Source organism: Leopardus geoffroyi, chromosome B1, assembly GCF_018350155.1.
Source record: "Leopardus geoffroyi isolate Oge1 chromosome B1, O.geoffroyi_Oge1_pat1.0, whole genome shotgun sequence".
Lineage (NCBI taxonomy): Eukaryota > Metazoa > Chordata > Mammalia > Carnivora > Felidae > Leopardus > Leopardus geoffroyi.
In genome coordinates, this window is record NC_059327.1 from 147,842,101 (window position 1) to 147,869,632 (window position 27,532).

Consider the following 27,532-nt stretch of genomic DNA (forward strand, 5'->3'; position numbering starts at 1 on the left):
AGCAGTCATGACTGATGGATATAAAGGGGTAAGACAAAAGACTGGGAAAACAGGAGGACATTGAAATAGTTCACACAAGAGATGATAAGCATCTGAAGCAGGGCAGTTGCAATGGAGTCACAGAAGGGCAGGAATGAATAAGAAGGAAAACAGCCAAAGGGTATGGATGGAGGACAAGGAGGAGTACAAAGACGCCAGGGGCTTCTGGTCTAACAGGGGCAGGTCAGGAGCTACTGAGATGCAGGATGCATTAAGAGGAGTAGAATTGGTATCTTAATTACCAGGACAACTCTAAATACCATAAACATTCAGTTTACCACAGAAAGAAATACCATATTTCTGAAGATTCTGCCAGCAATTTTCATCAAAGTAAAATTCTACTATTGGCTGCCAAGAAGAAATTTCATTATTAACTTTGAAACTGATATCTATCGCTGAAATACTGCATTTGCTTTTCCTCTGTTCTCTCTCACTCACATGTGTACAGACACACTAATTCAAGTAGTCAGATCTTCAGTTGTCTCCAAGAATTAAATCCAGATATTGTCTGGTCTAATAAGAGTGGTTTACTGTATACCTGCATGAAATACTCTCCACCAGTTTCAAATTAATCTAGTCTAGTTCACTAGTAGACCATAAAACCACAGCCTCAGTTTTTCTTCAGTAGACCTTGAACTGGTAACCCCAGCTTTTCCTCACTCTGACAAAAGCCCTCATCCTCCATCAATAAGAGTATTCAAGAGGACATATCTTCTGTATACTGGCTTTACAGAGCTTCACATTTCTCTCAGCACTGCCAAGGACACACTCCAAAGTCATGGCTACAATTTCTGTTTGACTGGGAGGTAGTCATTAGTGCTGGCCACCAAGTATTTCTGAATTTCCACCTTCTGGGCACATGGTAGGATAACAATTCTTTAAGGTTAGGTGTGGACATATGACTCAGTATGACAAATGAAATGTGAGTGAAAGTAACATGTGTCATTGCTGGGCTGAAATTGAAGAGGCAGCCTGTGAGTCACCATAACCCTTTCCCATTGCCACAATGATTGTGGAAGCACGGACTGAGAGAAGGCTTCCATTAGCCAGGATGCTGACTAACAATGGTCAGCAGAACTCCCTGAAGATCCACATCAGACAAATAGTAGTATGACTAAGAAACTTCTATGGTATTAAATAACTGAGATGTTTGGGGTTAGTTGTCACTGTAGCAAAATCCAGCCAATGGATTTTTGATTGACTGCTAACTGTCATGAAGCAGCAAAGAAAGAAAGTCAGGAAGACCAGCTCTTCTTATACCCCCTCAAATCATCTCCATTCTACCATGTCTCATCAATGTTCTTTGGCAGGCAAAGTGGAAATCCATCACAAACACAGAACACAAACATCATCTCTTAATTGTTCTTACACTTCTCTTTCAATACTTTCAATTATTGCCACTGCGTTTTATTTAATCTTACATTTGAATCATTTGGTTCTGTTATTCATTCATTTGTGCAACATTTATTGATTTACTGCTCCAGAGAAGGCATTCTCCTAGACACAATGGAACAGCAGTTGTCAAACTTTCCAGTCTCAAGATACCTTTACATACTTAAAAATTAAGAGTATTTGTCTGGGTTATATCTATCAAAATTTACCATATTAGAAGTTAAGACTAAAGTTTTAAAATAGTCATTAATTTTAAACTATACCATAAGCCCATTACATGTTAACATAAGTAATATATTTTATGAAAAATATTTTCATAACAAAAAATTTGGCAAAAGGAACAGCATTGTTTCACATTTTTTACAAATCTTTTGTAATATTTGGCTTAAGGAAATACATCTGGATTCTCATGTCTGCTTCTGTGTTCAGTCTGCTGAGATATGTTATTTTGGTTGAATGATATAAAGAAAATCCTAAGACCCTCCAAAAGGGTCTCACGGATACCACGGCTCACCAGTCCCCACTTTGAGAACCAGTATTATAATGCAAAGGTCAGAAGGGTTTTACTGTAAAATGGAAGATTATAAATATGTAGATATTTTGTAATATCTCTATTACAACCACACACTACCACTGTAGCATGAAAGCAGCCACAGCTGATGTATAAACTAATGAGCTTGTCCATGTTCCAATAAAATTCTGTTTACCAAACTAGGCAGCCAGTCAGATCTGGTCCATGGGCCTTAGTCTGTCCATCCCTGTGACAGAAGATAACTAAATGAATTAGACATGGGTCTTGCCCTTAAAAAAATGCATAGCTAGTAGAGGTAATAAGACAAGTATCCACTACTAACACTATTAATACAAAACAGAATGAGATACACGTCATGTGAGAAATCTCACAAAAGATACTTTCAGACCTCAACGTCACTAGAGAGTACCTCAAATTGGGAAGGTTCCAAGGAGAATGTGGGCATTGAAGGATGGGCTGAGTTTTGACAGAAAGTCTCAAGAGGAAGGAGAGTGTTCCAAGTGGAGAGAATGTTAAAGCCAAAGACAATAATGGAAGGAAGCACTCGGCAAATACAAGTAATATAAGTAGCACCAAAGTGTAGGAGCAGACGATGTGAGGACAGAAAAACACAGTGAAATGCCACTTACTCAAATCTAGGTCAGTAGGCAGTGGGCCTTGAGTGCCAGGCCCAGGAATTTGGATATCGTCTGAGATGTACTGAGGCTTCACTGACCATTTCCACAGGAGAGCTGACTTATCAGCCAGGTATGGTAAGATTAACTGGAAGGCAAAGCACAGGATGTGTTTGCATGTGTCCAACTATAAGCAATGACCCCAGGTGACAGGCTGGTGGATTAGACTAAGCAAGAGGAAATAAGGACCTGAATAAAAACAATGACAGGAAGATCAGAAAGGAGACATAGGCACGCAACATCTAACATGTGTAGCAGTTCACTACGGATAGAGGGGAGGAGAGAGTGCATAATCAAAGATGGCTCTGAGGTTTCGAGTCTGAAAGAAGGAAGGAAGAAAGATGGTAAGGAACAGGAAGGTCAGGAAAAGGGACGGAGTTTGATCATGAACATATTCCACATATCACATATTGCCAGGCACAAGTTTGAATGCTCACAAATCCCAAACTCTCTTTGGTGGGAAAAAAATGCATTTTATAATTCCAACACCTTGTCAAAATTTTTCCAAATCTGTGCCTCTTGAAATCTCCTCCAAGTCCCTAGTACTCTGAAATATAACAGAATTTCTAAGTTTTTATTCTTTCTCCACTTTGATTCTATTTATAAGCTTCTAGAGTCAGTATATACTTCAGCTCATTATAAATACAATATTGGGTATCAATGAAATAACTAATGAGACCTCTTTCAGAAGCTTGGATACATAGTAAATAACTCCCATTAAAAAAAAAAAAGTGGTTAGAACTGTCTCTGTTTGAAGAACGTTGTAATTCATTCTTAGATACCTCGTAAGTTTTCTGAATGTCTTATATTAACCAAAAAGTCTGAAGGTTGATGTCAGGTTGCTGAAAGATTTTATTTCTTACAGTCTTTTGAAAAGTTATAGTGAGGGAATTTTGAAAGCTGTACTCGAGTTTCCTTTTGCCTCTTAAAAGGCCCAAAATGTGGGGCACCTAGGTGGCTCAGTCAGTCAAGCATCTGACTTCAGCTCAGGTCATGATCTCACGGTTCCTGAGTTGGAGTCCCACATTGGGCTCTGTGCTGGTGATGCAGAGTTTGCTTGGGACTCTCTCTCTCCCTCCTTCTCTCTGCCCATTCCCTGCTTGCTCACTCTCTCTCAAAAATAAATAAAGTTAATTTTTTTTAAAAAAAGGCAAAAATATATGTGGGAATGATACAACAAATGACCCAAATAAGATTTTCAGTCAAGAACAGGCCCACATCTTCAGCCTGCTGAAGAAAGGAACAGAGGGATGGAAGGTGAAATACATGGAATCAAGATAAAAATGCTCTAAATTTACTAGTTGCCTAAAGAAAGCCATGATATAGTAGTTATTCTGTACTCCCAAGGTAGATTTAGATGGATTGAAAAAAAATAAGGGGAGAATGTGATAACAAAGCAGAAATATGAAAGAGTCTTCACCCATGATAAATCATCTAAAAATCTCCTAGTGAGGGGCGCCTGGGTGGCTCAGTCAGTTAAGTGTCTGACTCTTGATTTTGGCTCAGGTCATGGTCTCACGATTCATGAGATGGAGCTCCGTGTCGGGCTCTGCACTTACGGTGTGGAGCCTGCTTGGGATCATCTCTCTCTCTCTCTCTCTCCCCCCGCCTCTCTCTCTCTCTCTCAAAATAAATAAATTGACTTTTTTAAAAAAGCTTCAAAACCTCCTAGTGAAATACATGTTCAAAGATGGCTATAGCATGCATGACAAGAGACAGAAAGGTGCACTGATATGCTCCTATAAATCCCATCACCTTCTTCCATGAATGCTCTCCTATTAGCTCCCTAGTTGCAAGCTCAAAACCTGAGGCATCCTGGATTCCTTCCTCTTGCTCCCCTAACATTCGATAGGTTGCCAAGTCCTACAGATGCCATCTCTAACATTTCTTGTATGATCCCCTCCTTCTCATTTCCATCAGAGCCCAGATCCTCACTCTCCCCATCTGGTCTACTGTGATCCCTTCCTGACTATCTCCCTACCTCAACTGCTTCCCTTTCTATTCCATTCAAATAACCCCTGGCACATTAATTTCCCTAACATACAGTTCTGACCAATCTACCTCCATGCTAAAAAACTGTTCACAGTTCTGTTCTCTTGCCCCCTCTGCTAATTAAATGTGTCCACTTCCTCGATCTCACACAAACTCTTCTTTATGCTTTCTCAACAACCTTGCCTTTCTACTTTTCTTTCAGCCTAGCACCACCTTTCAGTGTCTCATCCTGCTTTTCCTACAACCTCCATGTGTGGAAGTACAACACAGCCTTTAAGGTTCAGTAAAGTGACCTTGCAGAACACACACTGGTGGTTGCTGGGCATGGGGTGGGGGTGGGTGAAAGAGGTCAAAGGTTTCAAACTTCCAGTTATAAAATAAGTAAGTCGTGGGGATATCATGTACAGCACTGTGACTATAGTTAGTAACAGTGTATTGCATATCTGAAGTTATATGAAGCTAAGAGAGACGATCTGAAAAATTCTCATCACAAGAAAAAAGACTTTAACTATGTGTACTGAAGGATGTTAATTAGACTTCCTGTGGTGATCATTCTACAACATATACATATATTGAATCATTACGTTGTGCATCTGAAACTAATGTAATGCTGTATATCAATGATATCTCAATTTCAAAAAAAAAAAGTGCAAAGTCTATCTCTCCTTAAAAAAAAAAAAATCTCCCAGTTCTCTTTTTATGCCCCACTATCCAGTCTTCCGATAAGCATTTCCAGACAGCATAACGCATGCTACTGTGTTACACATATAGATAAACAGGTCGGTTCTTGTAGTCTTCTGATTGCACTTATTGTTGCCTCTCTTGAATCACTGTTACCTAGGAATTTTCTTCATCTCCTTCTCTCCAATTAGACTATGGAACTAGAAAAGTAAGAGCTCAGTGAATGGCTGTTAACTTGAATTTGTTAAAGTGAACTCTCTGAGTTCACCACCTTCCTAAAGAAGTTCCAAAAGTTTTTTTTTGTTTGTTTGTTTTTTTGTTTTTAAGTAGGCTCCACACCCAGCGTGGAGCCCAACGTGAGCTTGAACTCACAACCCCGAGATCTACCTGAGCTGAGATCAAGAGTCGGACACTCAACCAACTGAGCTCCCCAGGCACCCACGTTCTGAAACTTTTTAAGAAAACTCTAGAGCCCATGAAAATTGTAATTGTTATTTAGTCAGTAAACTTCCTAATAGATGAAAGACTCTGAATTGCTTAATTCCAGAAATTCCCAAGAAGAAATTTTTAAAGTTTCTTTTAAAAAAGCAAAATATCCTATGATATCTTCCTCTAACTTCACTCATATGTGGAATCTGAGAAACTCAACAGATGAACATAGGAGAAGGGAAGAAAAAATAAGATAAAAACAGAGAGGGAGGCAAACCATAAGAGACACTTTAAATACAGAGAACAAACTAAGGGTTGCTGGAGGGGAGATGGGTGGGGGGATGGGCTAAATGGGTGATGGGCATTAAGGAGGGCACCTTCTAAGATAACACTGGGTGTTATATGTAAAAGCTGAATCCCTGGGTTCTCCTCCTGAAGCCATTACTACACGGTATGTTAACTAACTTGAATTTAAATTTTTAAAAAAGCAAAGTAAGTCCCACTCACAATTCAATTCTTTAAATTCTAATGTTCACTGTGTAACCTGGCTATAGGATGAAACCAGAATCTACAGTCATACCACTGTGGTTTCATCAAAAAACAAAAAACAGGGGCGCCTGGGTGGCGCAGTCGGTTAAGCATCCGACTTCAGCCAGGTCACGATCTCGCGGTCCGTGAGTTCGAGCCCCGCGTCGGGCTCTGGGCTGATGGCTCAGAGCCTGGAGCCTATTTCCGATTCTGTGTCTCCCTCTCTCTCTGCCCCTCCCCTGTTCATGCTCTGTCTCTCTCTGTCCCAAAAATAAATAAACGTTGGAAAAAAAAAAAAGAAAAAAAAATTAAAAAAAAAAACAAAAACAAAAAACAGTATGATCTAATATTAATGCTTAAGGATAGTAATTATATCAAGTACTACAAAGCATAAGATAAGAAGCTACAAAGCAAAACACTGAACATGACCAGGAGGTCCTTGCCTGTTAAATTCATTAACTAGACAGACAGACACAACACACAGCAAAGTGAAGACAGATGCCAGGGTGGGCCAAAGATGGCAGGAGAAAACCCTAAACCTCATTTTCTTCTTTAAAGTTCAGATGTAAGAGTATGAAGCAGCTGATCTTGACTGCCAATAACTGCAAAAGGACACAAGTGTTTTCTGAGGGCTCAGAAGATGCCAGTTATTAGATGTCAAACTAAATTCAGAGATAAGCATGCACAGTGAAGAGCTACGCTGGACCTTCAAAGATAGAGCCCACTTCTACGCTCTAGCAAGGGCAAAGCATTTAGGTGGGTATTAACTTGTCCTGAAAAGTAGAGGTGAAAGCTTCTCTTTTGTTCTCAGTAGCCCAGGCTGGTTTCAGACCTGCCAGTGAGATCTGTAAGAGGAAATCATTTTTGGTTCTGTTCCAACTTCTAATTCAATACCTTGGCAGCATCCGAAACGGATAAGAGCTGTGAACTCATATCTGCCTCAGGTGACAACTAAGATAAGAAGCACACAATGTAAAAATGATGAGAGCTTACTCCCCAAAAGCAACTTTAAATGTAGCTTCTCAAAGCTAGTTACTTCAGGTTATGCTAAGCCTGAAAACATCTTGCTAAGAGAACTGAAAGATTAAATTAATGGAACCTAGTTCAGAAACCTGTTCGTTAGCTGGTATTTTTCATAGTGTTTCTGAAAAATAATTCCACATTAACTATTAGAATAAACTCATAACCAAATTCATCAGACCTGGATGAGTAGAAATTTGGGTAAATAGTTTTTGCAGGTAAACAAACAGTATTTATTTCTCGTTAATAGTTTATGATGGCCAATATGGGCCCTAGTGAAAACTGGGCTGTTGATTGCTTTAAGTGAAATGATAGAGTATCAAGGATCGAACAATGTTTACTGGACAAACCCATATTTCAAGTACCTACACTGCACTGGAAGAGACACAAAAGCATGACTTTACACCCCATGCCCTAAAGGAGTTTTTTTACATAGTGGAAATGAAAAATACAAACAAACAAACAAACATCAGAGGACAACATAATATACTGTAAATTTCAATTATGAGACACAGATAATAGGAGCTTTGGAATTTTAAGACATGACAAGATCTTCTATGTTTATGAGAACTATTTTATAAAGACGATGAACTTCATTGGGCCCTACTAAGTAGTTTTGGATAGGCATGCTTGAAAAGGCATTCTTGGAAGGGCAGAGGAATCAACTAAGGCATGGAAGTAGAATTCACCATGATGTAAACCAGAAGAAAAAGGACAAGTTGATTAGACTAGAGGTTCATACTGAGAAGAGATGAAAACAAGGTTGGATAGGTAGGTAGAAACAGCAGGACTTAATGTCACTTTGCACATCTTTGTTACTTATTCCAGACCTTCCTCAACTTACAATGGGGTTACATCCCGATAAACCCATCATAAGTTGAAACTATGGTAAGTTGAATGCATTTAATACACCTAAACTATTGAACATCGCACTTAGCCTACCTTAAATGCACTTAGAATACTTACACTAGCCTTTTGACAAAGTCAAAAACTACACTAGTTTGACAAAGTCATCTAAAACAAAGCCTATTCTCGGGGCACCTGGGTGGCTCAGTCGGTTGAGCGTCCGACTTCAGCTTGGGTCATGATCTCACAGTCTGTGAGTTCGAGCCCCGTGTCAGGCTCTGTGCTGACAGCTCAGAGCCTGGGGCCTGTTTCAGATTCTGTGTCTCCCTCTCTCTCTGACCCTCCCCCGTTCATGCTCTGTCTCTCTCAGTCTCAAAAATAAACGTTAAAAAAATTTTTTTAAATAAAAATTAAAAAAAATAAAACACAGCTTATTCTCAATAAAATGTTGAATATCATACAATTAATTGCACAATGTACTACAGGTAAAAAACAGGATGGCTGTATAGGTAGAGAATGGTTGTAAGTGTGTTGGTTGTTTACCTCATGATTACGTGGCTGAAAGGGGCTGTGGCTCATTGCCACTGCCCCACATCATGAAAGAGTATCGTGCCACATCACCAGCCCAGAAAAAAAATCTAAATTCAAAATTCAAAGTATAGTTTCTAGTGAATTTGTATTGCTTTCACACCATCATAAAATAGAAAACTGGTAAGCTGAACCATCATAAGTTGTGGACCATCAATATATGTATATTAAATTTACTGAATTGATGTGGTAGGTAATAGGGAGCCCTGGGGAGGGTGATTAAGATTACACATTTCAGTTGTTCATTTAAGAAGAGAATATATCATATAAATAGACAAAAATAAGAATCCTCTCTTGGGGCGCCTGGATGGCTCAGTGAGTTAAGCAGCCAACTCTTGATTTTGGCTTAGGTCATGATCTCATCATTCATAAGTTCAAGCTCTGCGTTGGGCTTCATGCTGACACTGTGGAGCCTACTTAGGATTCTCAATCTCTCTCTCTCTCTCTCTCTCTTTCTCTCTCTCTCTGCCCCTCTCCTGCTCATGTTCTCTCTCTCTCTCTCTCTCTCTCTCTCTCTCTCTTCCCCTCTCCTGCTCATGTTCTCTCTCTCTCTCTCTCTCTCTCTCTCTCTCTCTCTCTCTCTCCCCCCAACCCCTTTCACAATAAATAAAACTTAAAGAAGAAGAATCCTCTCTCATTACTAAAATGTGTTTTCTTAGAAGGATTGGCCCAGGATATGGTCTGATGTTGATTTCCAAATACTTGACATATTTCCATATCATTCACAAACTGAGCATTTTGGTCAATTTCCTTGATGCTGTATCCATGAAAAGTATTTCAATGTCTAGATGCCAGACATGGAATAAATAAAACTTTCAGAGGATAAAAATAGCTACAATATCTTAAGCAATTCCTATAAGTACTTTGTTAATAACAGTAATGCTGGATTTATTGAGTGTGGTGAAATGTGATAAACACTTTGTATATTTCTAATTTAATTCTCACAATAATCCTATGTTGGTAAAATTAACTCAACTTTACAGTTAAGAAACCCAAATTTACAGTAGAAAAGTAACTTGCCCAAAGTCAGGAAGCCAGCAAGTGTTCAACTCAATCCTGTCTGACTCCAAACCCCAATGACTACACTCTATACCTGAACTTATTTTTTCCCCAAGAGGCATCACTAAAAATAATAATAATTTATTAGAAGGAATGCATGATACTTGCAGAGAAAATCACATGAGTGTTAGAGCATCATGGTGGGGTCAGTGTATCTTTTTGGCAATATAGCCAAGTGAATTTCTTATACTTTAGCTTCAATAAGGTGTTACTCACGAAACTACCATATGAGGAGGTTCAAAACCTCCCCTAGACACTTATGATCTGTGTGATTTGGGCAAGTTACTTAACCTCCCTAAGCCACATGTCTTCATCTGTAAAATGTGGACAATAACAATAGGCACATAATAGGATTGTTCAGAAAATTACATGGCATCACATAAAGTTCTTAGCTCAGGGTTTGTTACTGAAAAGTGATAAATTAATGTTTGCAACTTGTATTATTATTCAAGAAAAAATTATTCAAGCTTCTTAGGCCCACTGTGTAGCAGAAATCATTACAAAGTTAGGAGTTCAGTAAAGGTCCCTTTGCCCTATGTTGCCATCACCAAACTCCTACTTTTCTTATAAGATTTAGCCCTAAAATCATCTCTTCCCAAAGCCTCTTGCACCATCACAACTCCCAGGCCAAGCAGATGGTCCCATAACCTTAAGTGTGTGTATGTAATTTTTAGTCATTTCACTTAGCATTTTGTACAGTTTTATCCTTTGTGTCCTGCCTCATTCGTTACAAAGGCAGTCCCCTGAGGACAGGGACTCTCTTACTCATCTCTAAGTACCCCTGCCTAGCACGGTGCCTGCCTGCATTTGTATCTCTATGGGACACAGAAATTATGAATATAGTTTCCCAAAACACCAGATTTACTTCAAGAAAAGCCCTGGAAGAATGAAGTGCAACAAACACTATTTTAGAGTAAACTAAAACCTCCCCTATTAAGCCATATGAGAAAGACATCTTCCCAGAAAAGTGATATTTTCTCATGCTAAATTAGTAAAAAGCATAAATCAATAAGCTTATGATAAGAAAGGTGATAATAAACAGTTAAAAAGCCTAATGCTGGGGGCGCCTGGGTGGCGCAGTCGGTTAAGCATCCGACTTCAGCCAGGTCACGATCTCACGGTCCGGGAGTTTGAGCCCCGCGTCAGGCTCTGGGCTGATGGCTCAGAGCCTGGAGCCTGTTTCCGATTCTGTGTCTCCCTCTCTCTCTCTGCCCCTCCCCTGTTCATGCTCTGTCTCTCTCTCTGTCCCAAAAATAAATAAACGTTGAAAAAAAAAAATTTAAAAAAAATAAAAAGCCTAATGCTGTCACCAAGGATGGGCTTCCTGAAAACTGAAAGAAATTTGTATCACATGTAATCAAATTTGGAAAAAGTCCATGTAGTTTTCTGTGCATGTTCTTCTCTCATTTGGTTTTAGGTATAATAAATCCTCTCTCTTTCACAAGCTCTTTATTTTAAAGAATGAAGATTTTATCTTATTTCCATGGCACCTACTGCCTTTCTTACACATAAAAGGAGTATTTGGATTTTTTTATCTTAGACCATTAACCTAGCAAGTTCTCCCTCTCACCCATCGCTTGAATGCTTTCAGTAAGATACCTCATCTCATGTGATCTTCCTCACAATCCTCTGCAGGAAGAAGGTCAGCATTATGACCCCACTGAGGAAGTGCTACCAGTGCCAGACCTAACCCCTGAGTCTGCAACTCCTTCCACTACCTTACAAGGTACTCAGCTTGAACGCAGGATGGCAGATCACCCACAAAATACATTACTAGTGTAAGCTCCGGTAGTAGAAGGCATAAATCAGTGATCGTAGGAAATCTGTGAGGCTTCTCCCTTCAGACAGTCTTGAGGATACCCTCCACTCAGCAATCATGAGCCCAACCTTCATGCCCTCCCACTCCCCACCATCACCACCATCCTTGCCCTTTCCCCAGGCATTGACTTACTTAGCCATCCCACGCTGGGAGTGCGCCGCACTCGGGGGTCATCGTCCAGGGTGCGGGTTGCTAGGCAGGGCACTGAGTTCTCAAGCGGGCTGCGGGCTTTAGTGTCAGAAGCAGAAGACAGGAGGAGGAGGACACATGAGCAGCCACAGCAAGGATGAGGATGGAAGCATTAATTAAGAAGAAAAAATACTAAAGCAAATCACACAAGCGGGTTAAAGAAGAACAATGACATGTTACATTGACACACACACCCCCTCCCATGACCCTTCGATGGAGCAAATCCCCACACACAATGAAAAAGCCTAAAAAAATACATTCCATCGTTATCGTTCCCCAAGTACCAGCGAATGATCCGCCCTGCAGTCCAAATACTCAAAACAGGGATTGTGTCCAGAAGAAAGATTTACATCATGAACAGTAATCTGAAGATGTAAGATCAAGACGGGTAATAATTTTGCGCCACGTAAGCACACACAGAGGGAAGTTACACGTAGTTTTGTAAAGCACGGCGGGGGGTTGGGGGCAGGGAGTTATATTAGTAAGGAGCTTTCTTATGATCTACCCTACAGACCCTTCTATGGATCTTGTACAGAAATGCAGAAAGCAACATTCCATATTTTCACTTTTGAGATATTTTCCTTGATGAACACAGAACTGGTTTTCAATTTCCTTTGCCTCTGCTTTTCAGTCCTTCAGAAACACGAGACTGGGAGGTCGATGAATCAACACCTTAATATAAACCAATTCAGAAATGCATGTTGCCCCTCAGTTTCTGGTCCCTTTAATACTTACTTTACTATAATTTTAATACTCGGTGCACTCATGCCAAATCTTAGACCAAATCAAAGACAGATTAATGATGCAAGCTAAATGCATAGTATGGCTTCTCTAGATATTTTTCATCAGCTGGAAAGCACCACAAACTTCTGCCTGAAGATAATTTCATTTGGGCTTCATGTCATCTATTTTGCTATTCTTATCAAATACCTCACTCCAAGGCTAGTAAGAAATAGGGAGCATAACTGTCCTTCAAGGAACAATGAGGCAGGAAATACCTAACCATCAGACTACATACAATTTGACTTGAGAGACTTTTACTATCAGAGAGAGTCATTAAATAATCAAGGCAATAAAACATATCCAATCAAAAACAAAGATCAGATAATCTATTCACACAAGTGTGCAAATTACAGGGCAGACAAATGGTCTTTTTAAGGCTACTGGTGACTTGGGAGGTCAAGTTTTGAATGGAATCATTTACAAATTAATGCAAGTTTATGGCCAAATTTGGGCATCCAGTACATTATAAAATCTAGAAACATTTTTGTCAATTTATCTGTCTGTGTTTAAAAGCTGTAAATAAAGCCAGGACTTGTGAGCAGGCCATCTGTGCCAGCACCTGTTTGAGGCAAATCTGATGTCTCCTCTTTGCAATCTGAATTTTTAATTGTTTCCCATAACTGAACTTCTTTGCAAGTTTTTATTGCACTAAGAAAAATGAAGAAAGGAAAATGAATCAGTTGAGATTATTCCAAAATTGCTTTTGTCAAGAAGGAGGCAATTAGAAACATATATTATCAGACTGACCAGGTTTCACCACCTATTTCCTTTGGCAATCGAGTGATCTGCTTAAAGGGCCCATATTCCAGCCAATTTAGCTGAAAGAAGTGCGAGATATGGAACCACTACAGCCATCTATCTAGGCCTTAGCAAAGATCGACTGAAATTCCAGGTCAGTGAGAATTGACAGAGGTCAGGAATGTAAAGTAAACTCGAAAAAGCGTTCACATTCTTTAGCTTCTGAGCAGTGTGAAGCTACCCAAATTTTATCACTGATACCATGGCCTGTCCCTAACGTGAGTACAAGAGGTCAGCAGCTGCTCTGAAACTCGGGTGCTGATAACATGACTTTCCCCAACAGCTTCTCTCCCCCGGCCCCTCCCAAGATGTTAGTGTGCTATTTGTGGGGAGCTAAAGCTGGAAACTCCTTTCTGCATATACAGCCTCTACTGATGCTGAGCAGCACCATCAAGGAGACAGCGGAACGGAGCCTGGCACACACCAGCCAAGAACCTGGCTCCAAAGACAGGCATGAAAAATGAAACTGCCCGTAGAGGCTTGGCACCTGTGTTTTAGCAAAGCTGATTGGAGCCATCTGGCTGCTTACTCGCATGAAAAGTGGGAGGTTCACAGCACCCATTACTTATGTTGGCATATTCCAACATTTTGATTTGTTGGACCCTCTATGTACTTCTGTGCAGGAAGAGATACAAACTCTGTAACCTTTTCATGTTGCTTTTTTTCTCTCTTCACAAATTTACTTCAAAGATACGATTTTGAAAAGTTGTTCCCAAAGCTGGAGCCGAACTTTCTATAATTATACCATGATAATGACATATCATGTACACCTTTCCTAGATAATGCTTTCATTGTACCTCTTCTACACTTAAGCTGCAAAATAAACAACTTAGCTTTGCGATTATCATACACATTCTCTTCTAAATCATTTTTTGCCTGGCTCCAGGCATAAACAAGATAGAAATTAGTTTGTATTATTGTGACTTGATGAGAGAGATGTAAAGATCTACAGCTCCAAAGATTTCAAAGTGGTGGTTTCCTGTATCTAGACTGCAGAAAAAGGTGTTGTGAGGAGTTTTAATGATTCATGTTACCCTTGAGATCAGCTTGTCCAAAACCATCAATCCTAATCTGTTCAAGGAAGGGTGTGCCTACTTGAATCATGCAAATAAACCCAAAACAACCTCTCCAGCAAAATGTATTTTGAACAATCCTATTAAGAAGGAAATAAATTTCACTCATGTTAAAGTTTTAGGACTCTTTTAGGATCGCAGTGTTGTATGTTCAAGTAGGCATCCTGAAACTAATAGTACACCTTATGTTAACTGGGATTTGAATAAAAACTTTCTTTTTAGTATTTATTTATTTTGAGAGAGAGAGAAAGAGAGAGAGAGAGAATTGCAAGCAGGCTCCACACTGTCAGCACAGAGCCCAACTCCGGGCTTGAACCCATGAACCGTGAGACCATGACCCGAGCTGAAACCAAGAGTTGGATGCTCAACCAACTGAGGCACCCAGGAACCCCTGAATAAAACTTTTTTAAAAAATTGTCATTGAGCATGTACTATGCATTCCACAACTATTTACCCAGAAAGTTTAACCCAGGAGTATTGGCCACATTTCACCTGTAAACACATGAAACATGTTGCCTAGAAATCTCCTTTTGGAAAGCCAAAAAAGACATCCAACTGCCATGTTTGGAGTGTACCCCTGCCTAGATATAAATTGACTTCCAGATCCCTTCAACATCACATGATTACACAAAGTAAAAGACCTGGTGTGGGAAATAAACTGTTGTTGAGGAAGCTCGTTATCCTTTGTAGTTTAATTAGCATATTGTTATTAAGCACACAAGGTTGTCCATCTTTTTATGCTTGGGAATATTATTTTATTTCTGAGCTCAGGCTTTTCATATGCAAATGGAGATAATGATATATACATTAGAAACATCATGGAGAACAATGCCCCATGTATAATAAATGCTCAAGTAATAGATTTATTGTTGTTGCTACTGCTACTAATGTCATTGATGGAATGTTTCCTTTGCTCAGCATCCTTAGGGGTGTTGGAAAACACCAAAGACAGAAACTGTGGCCTAATTTAATTCAACTTTAAATGCAAAAGGTGATTTTTAAGAAATCAGGTTGATAAACGTGAAAAGATCTCCTTTTTGCCCTTTGTTATTTGTACTGAAACTAGCCTTGAGTAGATGAGGCATGCTTAATCATCCTTGGAAGACATTCATTTTATTCCCCCTTTTTTCCTTTTGGGAAGATTAAGATAAAGAGTCCATTGTGCTCACATCTCCTCTTTGCCTTTCCTCCTTTTTCACATTTTCCTGTCCTTTCCTCTCCTTTTCTCTTTGTCTTTTGTAGAGTCCAGAACGTAGTCCCAGATCGTAGTCCCAGAACGTAGTCCCAGAGAGTAGTAGTCCCACCTACTCTCCTAACTGCTCTTATAGCAAGATGGGGCTGGGGAAAACAAGACTTCACAAAGGTGTCCCTATCGAGGATCTCTGGGAAGATAATTACCCAGGGGTGGCAGGAGCAAACAGGTTAAGGGCCCTTTAAGTACATCACTCTTCCATATGGGGTAGGATATGACAAAGAGAATCATTCCATTTCTTTACTCCATCAGAGTCCCAGGCTGTGTAACACAGACTGGCAATTAATAAAATATAAAATTTGTTTATTTCATGGTAACATCCTGCATACATATATTATTTATTATTCATACATATATTATTATCATTGCTCAGACATATTGATCAATCTTTATTTCCTAACTGAAAATATGAAGCCCACAAGTGACACTTCATTATGTATTATTTGGCATCTCTAAAGTTGATAGTGAAATTAGCACTGTTTTAAAAATAAAACTCCAAGAATTTTTCATTTATGTAGTGGTAGAAAAACAAAATTGAGACGCACAAAAAATAACAGAATACAAAATAATGGTGGTGAATTGAGTCTCTGTCCTTGATTTTAAATGTGAAAGGCATTAAATTTGCCCCTTTAAATATTTCTGAATAGCTGTTCCTTACAGTAATATCTCACATTATGCTTCTTAAAATATGTCTCCCAAAAATATCTCATCTACTCCTGGTTGTATAAATAGAATAAAACATTACTACCTTTATTTACAGATATAAAAAAAAAATGAGGCTCAGGGATATTATGTGAATTGCTCAAAATCACACTGCCACTAAGTGTGAGTCCAGGACTAGAATGAAGCCTTTAGAAAAGATGGTACCACGTCTCCAAGAAGAAGATTATAAAGTGGGCCTTCAAATCTAAAACTAAAAAAACTCATTTGTGTTCTATCTCTTAAGTCTGACCCTCATTGCCATAAAGAGCAGAACAGACTACCAAATGCTAGGAGGAGAAGAGTTGGGAGAAAATGTGTTGTTTATTTAAAGATCTGAGCATTACAAATCTGGAAGATCAGACACTTGCCTAGGGAAGAGAAAGGAAATAAGAATGGTGTCTGATAGATGAATTACAAATTAGTGTTATTAAGTTACTGTTATTAAGGAATATTAAGGCACTTTTCTAGAAACTTTCCATGGATTCGTTCATTTAATCGAAGGCTGAGAAGAGCTTGATCGTTCACTGGGTTCTGGCCAGGACATTCATCTGTGCTGTGCAAATGAACGCAGAATTAGAGTCCTGAACAAAACAGATGGATATGTGCTGTTGGATTTTGGAGAGAGCTGATTGTATGCAGAAAGGCACCTGGGAAGATGACACTCATTTTAAAGCAATGTGAGCCTGAGAAACAAATTGTTGATTGACCCATCTCAGAACTGGGAAAACAAGATGGCCTGCTTCAGAGGAACAGCATCTCTGTGGGAAGTTAGGAAAATGCTGGCCCTTACCCACTGAGTCAGGGACCAGGTCTGAATTCAAGGGTACAGGGAGAGGGGAGCTGCCCAGTGGAACAACCCAGCCAGAAACAATTGGGATAAACTGGAATCCAAAACTCAGACAAAAAAGCTAAGAATTTCTAAAGGGACTGAGAAAGCTGCCAAACCTGGCGGTGGTCCCAGCCAGATCTACATCGTGCCAGTATCTAGGCAGCTTGATCTGACATCCAAACCAAATAGCTTGAAAATGCCTAATCTCAAATCAGACCCAAAGCAAGGAGAGTCTAGCTAATCCCACTTACATTTCAATGGGACCTAGAATTACCATCAACAAAAAAACTGACTTCTTTCCATGGTTTGTTCTGTGTTGCTAACCAAGGTCTATGTTACTGTAGGTAACAGCCCTAGCAAACACTTTTGAAAATAGCTAATGGTGATATGTACTTAGGTCAGAAGAAGCAGTGTGAGAGCTAGTGAGGAAGCAGCATCTAGCCTGGAAAGGAACAATGAAAAGAGGAATCCAGGGAGAAAAGAAGCGATGGTAACAAGTAGTGGGAGCGAGTAGATCACAGTTCTCATGTCTGACAGGAAAAAAAAGGTGGGTTGCAAACTGATGATAAAACCCAGAGGCTCAATCAGGAGCAAGCCCTGGGTCCCTAGAGCTGGCTCTGGAGCAGCCACCTTTTCCAACTCATCACCTACCTGCTGGAGCAGCTTTATTAAGTCTTAGATTCTCAGTGCGGTTTAGGGTTTCTCTGTTAGCAAAGAGTAAAATGAATGAGGAAGAAAGACTCTTCCTAAGGAACTATATGATGAGAAAGGGCTTCCTCCTCTCTCATACTCCATTTGGTATTAGCTACCAATACCAAAGGGCAGAGAAAATAAATCAGCACTATATCCATGAGTCGCTTCCCAAATAATAAGCTACAGAGCAAATATCATTCCAGAAACCACTCTTACTCAGTATGAGATTTTTCTTCCTTAATTGTGCTTTTGGTAGAGTGATCTTTTTGATTACCATGTGCCAGTCACCATTTAAACATTTTACATATATTATCTCATTTAATTTTCATTATCTATACTGTTTTACAAACATGGAAACTACTAAATTACCTTTCTAACTTTTTACTGAAAAAAAAAAACTAAAGAAAAATGGGGTCATGAAATTGAATTAGGAAAAAATGAAATTCATAGTTTAGGTGTAACTGGATAACCAAAGTCACTTTAGTAAAGGGCATGTGTACTCCCAGACAGTGGAGGGTAAAGAACAGATTTCTATGACAGTCGAGGGGTAAAAAAAAAAAAAAAAAAAAAAAAAAAAAAAAAAAAAAAAAAAAAGAAGCCAAGGGGAAAAAAACAGGGACAAACTGATGATGGCATTGCCCCAATTTCCACAAAGGTAGTTAGTGAAAGCTGACTATTCAAATTAAGGTTCCCAGTTGGTTTTTGTCCTTAAATCAGGTCTCATTCATCTTTTATAACCTTAGACAATACATATCAGAAGGATCCATTTAAATGGAATATTTAAAATATATTTAAATAAAAAATATTTTAAAATTATTATTTTTTAAAAATCAGACCATCTTAACAAACCATGATTCTTTACAACAGTTATCAGGTAACCTTGTCAAAAACATCTTACTAAAGAATTTGCATACATACCAATTAAGTACAAACTTTACTTTCACTTTCTAATAAAAAGCAAACAAAATACATCTTATTAGATTTTTAAATACTGCCAAGGAATGTTCCTAGGCTTAAATGTTCTTTCATAGTATATACTATAATAATACAGATTATCTAAGTATCCCAAACCAAATTATTAAGTAGAACTATATGAAAGTGCTGACAGTCAACTTTACCCACAAAATGGCAATTTCATATGGTTCAAGGTAAAATGATAGTAAGCAACAGGGGGCAAAAGAAAATCTAACACCAGAAGAAATGAAAACCTAATGCTAACTCCATAAAAATACTTCAATTAATATATTGGGAAATTAGAGCACTTGCCTAAAATTTAGTACCTGGCAGATGTGTCCATCAGAATTCACAGATGTCTCAGACAAGTGGTAATTTCGCAATTAACATCTTGGAAGCTAGCCTGATTCTTTCCTGATTTATTACAAATACAAATGTTTTTCATTTCTTTTAAAAAACATTAAACCACCTTGAACCCAGCTACATTGGGACCCTAAACAACGAGCTAATCTTTAGCTATAGAGAGACAGTGGTAGGCTGTTAAGTGAGTATGATGCTAAATGTTTGCAAAAACCAACTCTCCAGGGGAAAGTGCGTGCGTGCATGTGTGTGTGTGTAATAAATTTTACTGATATAAAGGGCAGGCAGCACACATACAAGTAATAATAAAATATAGGATACTCTGTTGTGAATTGCATATAGTCAGTTGATTCTGACCAAACATAGTTGCAACATCCTTGTTGAATATCCATTATCATATATGTTAACAGGTAGGATAAAAGTGAAACAATGAAGACAAAGTGCTAAACTGGATAATAGTATTTGAATGCCAGCAGAACATATACTTGATTCCTTATGCCCCTCACATTTTAAAAGCTGTTATGAACTGAATATTTGTATCCTCACAATATTCATATGTTGAAATCCTAACCCTCCTACCCAATGTGATAGTAGGAGGTGGGGCCCTTGGGAGAAAATTAGGTTATGAGGGCAGAGCGTTCCTGAATGGGATTAGTGCCCTTATGAAAAGAGACAGGAGAAAGATGATGGATCTCTCTCTGCCATGTGAAGATACAATGAAAAGACAACCATCTACAAGCAATGAAGAGGGCCTTCACCGAAAACCCAATCTATGGCACCTTGATCTTGGACTTCCCAACCTCCGGAACTGTGAGAAATAAATGCTTGTTGTTCAAGCCACCCAGTCTATGGTCATTTGTTAAGAGCTCAAGCTTACTAGGCAATGGCTACAGACACTAGACACATTTAATCGGCATTATTAGCATTTTCTCCATCACTTTTTAAAGTCTATAGACAAGTGACAAAACATAAATCAAGACTGATTTGAATTTTCTGAATTCTTTGGTGTAAATACTACCACAATGACTTATTGCAAGTGACCAAAATGAAGCCTATGAACAAAGAGTTGGGAAGAAATGACAGCACACCATTTTATGTGTGTTTATATATACACAATAGATGGTAATAACCTGAAGTGTATAAACTCTAGTAGCATGCAATAAAATAAATAGGAAATAGTGAATCTGAATGAATATTTATTACCTTTGTTTTTAATATCATTATTTAATTGTATACATACATAATTTGATATTTAATACTATCTGTGCTTAACAACTGGCTTGCAAAATTCCTGACTGGCTCTTGTGAATAGATAGAAGCAGCTCCATCACACCACTGGAAAATAAAAAAACAAAAAAATCCCAATTCTAAAGTATACATTGCAGCTATTAACTACACTATTGCCATCATAACTAAAGAAAGCAATGCCTATTTTCTAGCCTATAACAGTAGAGTAAAGTGACTGAAGTTTATCTAGGTTTTTCAGTGTTAGAACTAGGTCCAACACTAGATACAAGATTCTCATTTATTAAAATAGTAGCAACAACTTTATAATTCTTTGTTTTAGAAATGTATTCTGAGATATTTCATAGTTAAAGATGTTAAGTAATTAAACCCGAACATATAAAGGTAACTGTGTAAACCTGCAAGAAGAATATAAGTGCCTCTAGAAAACCAAAAATTTATCGGGTACCTGGGTGGCTCAGTCAGTTAAGGGTCCAACTATTGATTTCAGCTCAGGTCATGATCTCACAGTGACTGATTTTAAGCCCCGCCTCAGGCTCTGAGCTGACCAGCACAGGGCCTGCCTGGGATTCTCTGTCTCTGTCTGTCTCTCTCTCTCTGCTCCTCCCCTGCTTGTGCTCTTTCTCTTTCTCTCTCTATCTCTCTCTCCCCGTCCCTCCCTCCCTCCGAAAATAAACTTGAAAAAAAAAAACCAAAAATTTGCCATCTGATCATTTATAATAACGTATTTTAGAGGTACATGAAAGTCATTACTGTAGAATCTCTCTAAGTCAAATCTTGCCTCTGGATATTTAAAAGGAGTTAGGTAACACAAAGGCCAATAAAAACATGTTTAAAAAGGCCTAATCTTATTCCATGCTTCAGGGTGTAAACTGATCAGCTGAAGAGCTGGGAAGGAAGAGCTGACTGCTCTCCCTATTTGCTTTCTGCCCCGCATATGTAACATTTCACAAGTGAAAGGTGAATGACAAAGGCAATTTCAACTTAGCTCTGAAGTATAAAGATCTACTGATAGGATAAAAGAACTGAATGATGGATGATATCAACTCATTAGCTGTATTCCACATCCAAATATTTTCTCCTGAAGCACAAAATACTGGCCTCCAAGATCCATCTGTTCTTAATTTCTACTCTAATTGCACTTCGTGAAAATGAAGCTCAACCCAGACTGGTGGAAGCCACGCTCCCTCTGCCATATGCATTCCGCTTCTCTTTGCAAATACAGTGATACTTGAAAACAATGCACTTTCTTGCTTCTCTACAGTAAGTACCAGCTTTGGGATAAAAAAAATTGATCTCCAAATCATGGAATTTCATTTCATATGAAGAAAAGAATAAGAAATAAGATTAAAGACAGACTTTTACTTTAGTTGCCATAATTTTAAAAATAGGCGTTGGGGGCTCCTGGGTGGCTCAGTCAGTTAAACATCTGACTCCTGACTTCGGCTTATATCATGATCTCACGGTTTGTGAGTTTGAGCCCCACATCAGGCTCTGTGCTGACAGTGTGGAGCCTGCTTGGGATTCTGTCTCCCTCTCTCTGCCCCTCCCCCACCTGCTCGCTCTCTCTCGCTTGCTCTCTCTCTCTCTCAAAATAAAAAATAAACTAAAAAAAAAAAAAAAGAATACAGGGGTTGTTTTTAAAACAAAGTATTTGTGACATCAGTTGTAACCAACTGGTCATCCTATAACATTTCCAGCCATTAAACTCTTCAAAATACAATTAAAAAGAAAAAAAAGAAAACAAAGACATACATAAAAAATAAAATATTTCCAGTCAGCACCAATATTCCAGATAATGATAGAACCATCAAACTGTAGTGGGAATATTTTAGCTTAGATTCTTCTTCTTGTCAATGTTTCTTTTATAAAGCGTTTTATTTTGAATTATTTATTATTTGTTTTGCTTTTAAAAAAATTTATGGTAACAGTTAAATCAATGCATAAGTCACTCAAAAAACTGACCTTTTCATTTGGTTCTATTTAATGACTAGACACTCATTAAGAAACTACAATAATGGAATGGCTCAAAAATACACCAGAGAAAGTTTGCTAATAGTGAGCTCTCTTCCAGCCAACCCTTAATTTTAACACTAAGTCAGAAAACTCAGTTTCCAGAAATGGAGTGGCTAAGTTAGAATTCAGTTTATACAATTCATTTAGTCCACCTTTTCCAGGGCAAAATATCTTACACTATTGTGTATGTACAGATGAGGGCAATGAATTAGAAGCTCCCTTATCTACTCATTTCTCTTGGTACCAAAAAAGACCAGGGGTGGGATGACAGAGAGCTGGTTTTACCAGTCCAATGCTTAGCAACACTTTCACCATGCTTTCATTCTCAGACTTCATTGAAATTAGCTTCTCCCTCCTCAGATTATACCCAACCATGAAATGTATTTGAAACAAAGACAATAATACAAAAGATATTTTACAGAAAAGTCTGCCAAATGCAAGAGTATAAACAAGACACAGTGCCTTTCCTATTACTATATAATGGGGTTAATATCCTACCTTGAATAATTATTCTCATATCTAACCATCATGATCATATAACTAAAGAACAGACAGACTTTTTTGTAGTCCTAGACTTCATTAAGTAATAAATACTAAGCCTTGGATAAATGATCATTTATAGACTGGACGCCATCTCACATACCAAGCAAACACAGTATGATATTAGAATTCAGAGCATTTATCATATCTTAGTCTATCATCCTAATTCTGACAAACCCCCAAGTCTAAAGCATATTCCTTGATATACTCAAAAATCTACAAGTTTGATGACTCATCTGAAACATTCAGTTGTTTCATCATAGCGTTATTACCAAACCATCTCAGTCAATCAGAATAGATATATATGAAGCAAGCAAGGCATCTTGGCATTTGCAGCCTTAGTAACTGCTGAAATCTTTCCAACAGGACTGCAAACCTGCCCAACTGGATAAAAGTGTCATTAGGAAATGGCAGTGGCATATGAACTTGAGGAAAGAAGAAATATGGTGAAGAGTAAAAACAACAGAGGACACGAGATGAAGTAAAGGTAAGAGATGGAATGAGGTACAAGAGTGAGGCAAATGCTTGGCCCTGCATTACCATTATCAGGGTTGGTAAACATCCTACTTGCACTGGAGACTGTCTTCCCAATGTCAGCCAGGGATCGAAGGTTGGATTTCTTGGTTTGATGCCGGTGCTTCCGGAGCAAAGTATAGGTCACCTTATCCTTAAGGTCAGGTTTCAATAGGCCTGTCTCAATCTGATGGTCAACAATCATCTCTGATACAAAAAAGAAAAAAAAAGGCAAAACAAAAACAAAAAGCAAAACTCAGTCACAAGATCACAAAGTTACTTTTTACTCCAACTTTATGGATGTCATCCTCAAATTTTATATCAATATACTATTTTCCAAATTTCCAACCTCCCACTTTATATGAAGGGTAAAGATACAGGACACACAGATTCTAGCATTAATGAGAGAGTTATAAATATTCCACTATGAATTGTATGTTTGGAGAGAAAGAATCGTCTTGTCTTTTTTCAATCCCAGTTAATAGTGAATTCACATTAATCACATTCTTCTATGAGTAACACACTAAGTCAGTAATTTACATTTTTTCAATTAGGTAAAAAAGAGTAAGATTAGAAAATTCATGTTCTCTATCATAGCAAGTATGCCAGAAATACAAGTGATATTTAAAAAAACTTGCGAATATGCAAAATTTAATGTAGTGACATTATTGAATTTTAGATCTGTTTTCCCAAATCCTTCTGTAATGATATATTTTCCTTAAAATAGGACGAAGTAAAGGAAGACAATACTCTTCCCCATATCAGGTTATGCGAACACTAATTAATCCAATGAAAGAAAGACTAAACTACAAAACTGTCTTCGTCTTTTCTAAGAAGGGAGGCTTATTCTTCTTTTGGATCCAACAAAAGGATTTCCAATATATTCCACTAATCATTTTAAAATTTAACCTGCCCAGAATTTTCTATGAAATTTTCACCTTACTACAAAAAAGTTATAATTTCTATTAGTTCTTGTTTTTAGAATGGCTTTAATTGGAAAAGATAACTGTGTTTCATAGAAACTGCTCCATGGGGAGCTCTGCTAATGGACAAGATTTACTCTAAAGGAAGAAATCCTCTTTCTCACAAGTCAGCACATTAGCAGCATGGCAGAAATGCAGCCTGGTCACCACAGGCCAACATTTCCTCTGTCCAGAACAGCACACGGGACAAAACATCACAAGATATGCAGTGGTAGGACATTATCTCACTCACTGTATGCACGTACTGCTTTTGTCCCCTCTCTAGAACCAGAAAGAACTATGGATCCCATGCCTACCTTTTACCTTTTCAGGTATATGAGTGCATCTAGCACACTTCAACATTTTCCGCTTGGGCAAAGTTCTCAGTATAGAAAAGTGAAGAAGAGAAGAAAAGCTCTTCTCTTGCAAAAGACTGACCAAAAATTGATGGGAACTGGAAGGGTAACGCCTCCTAAGCACTGCTATCTCTTTGAAGTCACAGATGTTCCAGGGGCTCTGCCTGGGCATAACTGCACCACTCAGAGGACCATCTTAATAGCAAGCACTCACAGAACGACCTCACAACCTATAGCTAGAAACTGACAACTTACACAGTATATAATCAACTTAGAAGCCAAGCAGAGGCTGACTCCTGAATTTTCCATTACATGTCTTATACAAATGCCATAAATGTCACATAACACTGGGCCACTTGGTGGGGAGCTTGGGCAAGGCAGGAAGAGTTTCTCCCATAGGAATGTTTTGGTTTGAGAGTGGCCTTTAGCTCTGAGTGGTTTTAACTGTACAAACCCTTCTCGGTGAAACTCTCAGAACTGATCCTATAATTATACAGTTAACCTTCTGTTCCATAGTAAAGTAATTAGGTGCTACTCCTCTACTTTCCCTTTAAGTCTTGTTCACTGCAGAAGGTCCATTTGACAGAAGAACCATAAAAATAAGCAAACGGCCCCAGCGTATTTGTGGCACATGTTATCAAGCTCCTACTCTAATTCCAGGGTTGTGGATTAAAGTGTTTCTTATCTACCCTTCCTGGCAGGGCCTCCCTCTGTGCCTGCCTTCCCTTGTAATCTCAAACCTATCCATACATATGCACAGCCAGCCCTCTGTTACTAATGCCTGGAAATCACCAGTTAGAACAGGTTAAGACATCTGTGTGGCTTATGTCCTTCATTACATTTCCATAAAACAGCCCACATTACAGGGATCTTTTTCAGTACAAACTACAAAACCTTTCAAGGAAAGTGGGGGCAGTAACATTTAACAGCTACACTGAAATTAAGCCTTCAGTGTTCAAAATCCCACAACCACTACCAATTGGGAGGGAACATGCCAACCACAGATGATGGCAGAGCTGAAAGAGAACTCAGGAAACACCAAGTTCAGCCTCTTGTCACACAGATTTGGGAAAAGAGGGGGCAAAAGAGGTGACTCGCTCTCAGGAGAAGCCCAACTAGAGGTGCAGCTGCCCAAGTGAAACCAGGTTCTCTGGACTCACACTTTACGTCCTTCCCCATATCACACAGTGGTTTTCTCCATTTTAAAAAATAAGCCCTAGGAGCGCCTGGGTAGCTCAGTCGGTTAAGCGGCCGACTTCGGCTCAGGTCATGATCTCGCGGTCTGTGAGTTTGAGCCCCGCGTCGGGCTCTGTGCTCACAGCTCAGAGCCTGGAGCCTGTTTCAGATTCTGTGTCTCCCTCTCTCTCTAACCCTCCCCCATTCGTGCTGTGTCTCTCTCTCAAAAATAAATAAAAACGTTAAAAATTTTTTTAAAAAATAAAAATAAAAAAGCCCTAGACCCACAACAACAGTCAACAAACAAACAAAAAAACAAACAAAAACCTGATATATGCACGGGCTTCTGCAAACCAAGAGAATGGTGGTGTTCGTGCAACAACAACAACAAAAAAATGGCCAAAAGTGATAAACATTTTTTTTAATTTATTTATTTTGAGAGAGAGACAGAGAGAATGAGCAGAGAGAATGAGAAGACAGAGAGAATGAGAGAATGAGCAGAATGGGGCAGAGAAAGAGAGAGAGAGAAAATCCCAAGCAGGCTCCGCGCTGTCAGCGCAGATCCCGACATGGGGCTCAAACCCACCAACGGCGAGATCTTGACCTGAGCTGAAGTCTAAGAGTCAGATGCTTAACTGACTGAGCCACCCAGGCACCCTGATAAACATTTTCAAATAAAATACAAGGTCCAAGAAACATTAAACTTCAAGACTAACAAAGGTAATTTATAAATATAACCAATTATGAGATTTTACTAATCTACCAAAGTGGCCAAATGTATATATGAATGTGAAAAGTGGGTGCCACAGGGAATATTCCACATCCTGAGGGTGATGGTAATAACTAGTACAACCTTTCTTGAAGGCCACTCAGCAAATACGTAAACAAAACCCTTCCATACATTCAAACTCTCTGAATATTTCACCATTAGAAATCTGTACTAAAAAATAAACAATTTCACGCAACTATAACAAAATGTTCGCTTATTCATTACAATAAAAATTTGAAGGCAACTTAAATGCCCAATAATAGATTATTAAATATTTTGCAGACATCAAAATCATGTTCACATATATATTTAATCACATGGAAAGAAATTCGTGTTAAGTTTTTAAGTTAAAAAGGGCAGATTAAAGTGTTACAGTATGATCCCATTAGTAAAATAAATTTCATAGGCGTAAACGGAGATGTACAAAAACTGCTGTGAATGGTGGTATTTTGATTTTTGTGTGTTCTATTTTTCTGGATTATTTCACAATGAACATGTATTACTTTTGTGATAAAAAATACATGGCCATTTTGAAAATCTAAAAGGTGTTAAAAGCAAGGAACGACATGACTAACACATCTGCCAACACGTACAGCCCAGCAATGGCTTTAAATATAAAAACGAGAACTCCAAAAATAGATAGAGCTACATTTTCCTAATCCATTTCCCATCATAATACAATACCTGAAATGGCTTATGATTTTTTTTAACTTAGGAGGGTAG

General features: G+C 38.5%; 1 protein-coding gene across 8 annotated transcripts in view; it reads right to left on the bottom strand.

The window, feature by feature from the left end:
• The window catches only part of SLC4A4 (solute carrier family 4 member 4), a 345,028-nt gene that overhangs the window by 163,508 nt on the left and 153,988 nt on the right, over positions 1–27,532 (bottom strand). For 3 of the 8 annotated variants that reach the window (XM_045473800.1, XM_045473796.1, XM_045473798.1), the window contains exons 6-7: positions 23,574–23,753; positions 11,732–11,827 (exon numbers count right to left, since the gene is read on the bottom strand). In XM_045473800.1, coding sequence (XP_045329756.1) covers positions 11,732–11,827; positions 23,574–23,753 — 276 coding nt within the window. The remainder of the gene's footprint in view (positions 1–11,731; positions 11,828–23,573; positions 23,754–27,532) is intronic. The other 5 variants (XM_045473804.1, XM_045473802.1, XM_045473803.1 and 2 more) reach the window with 3 other exon arrangements.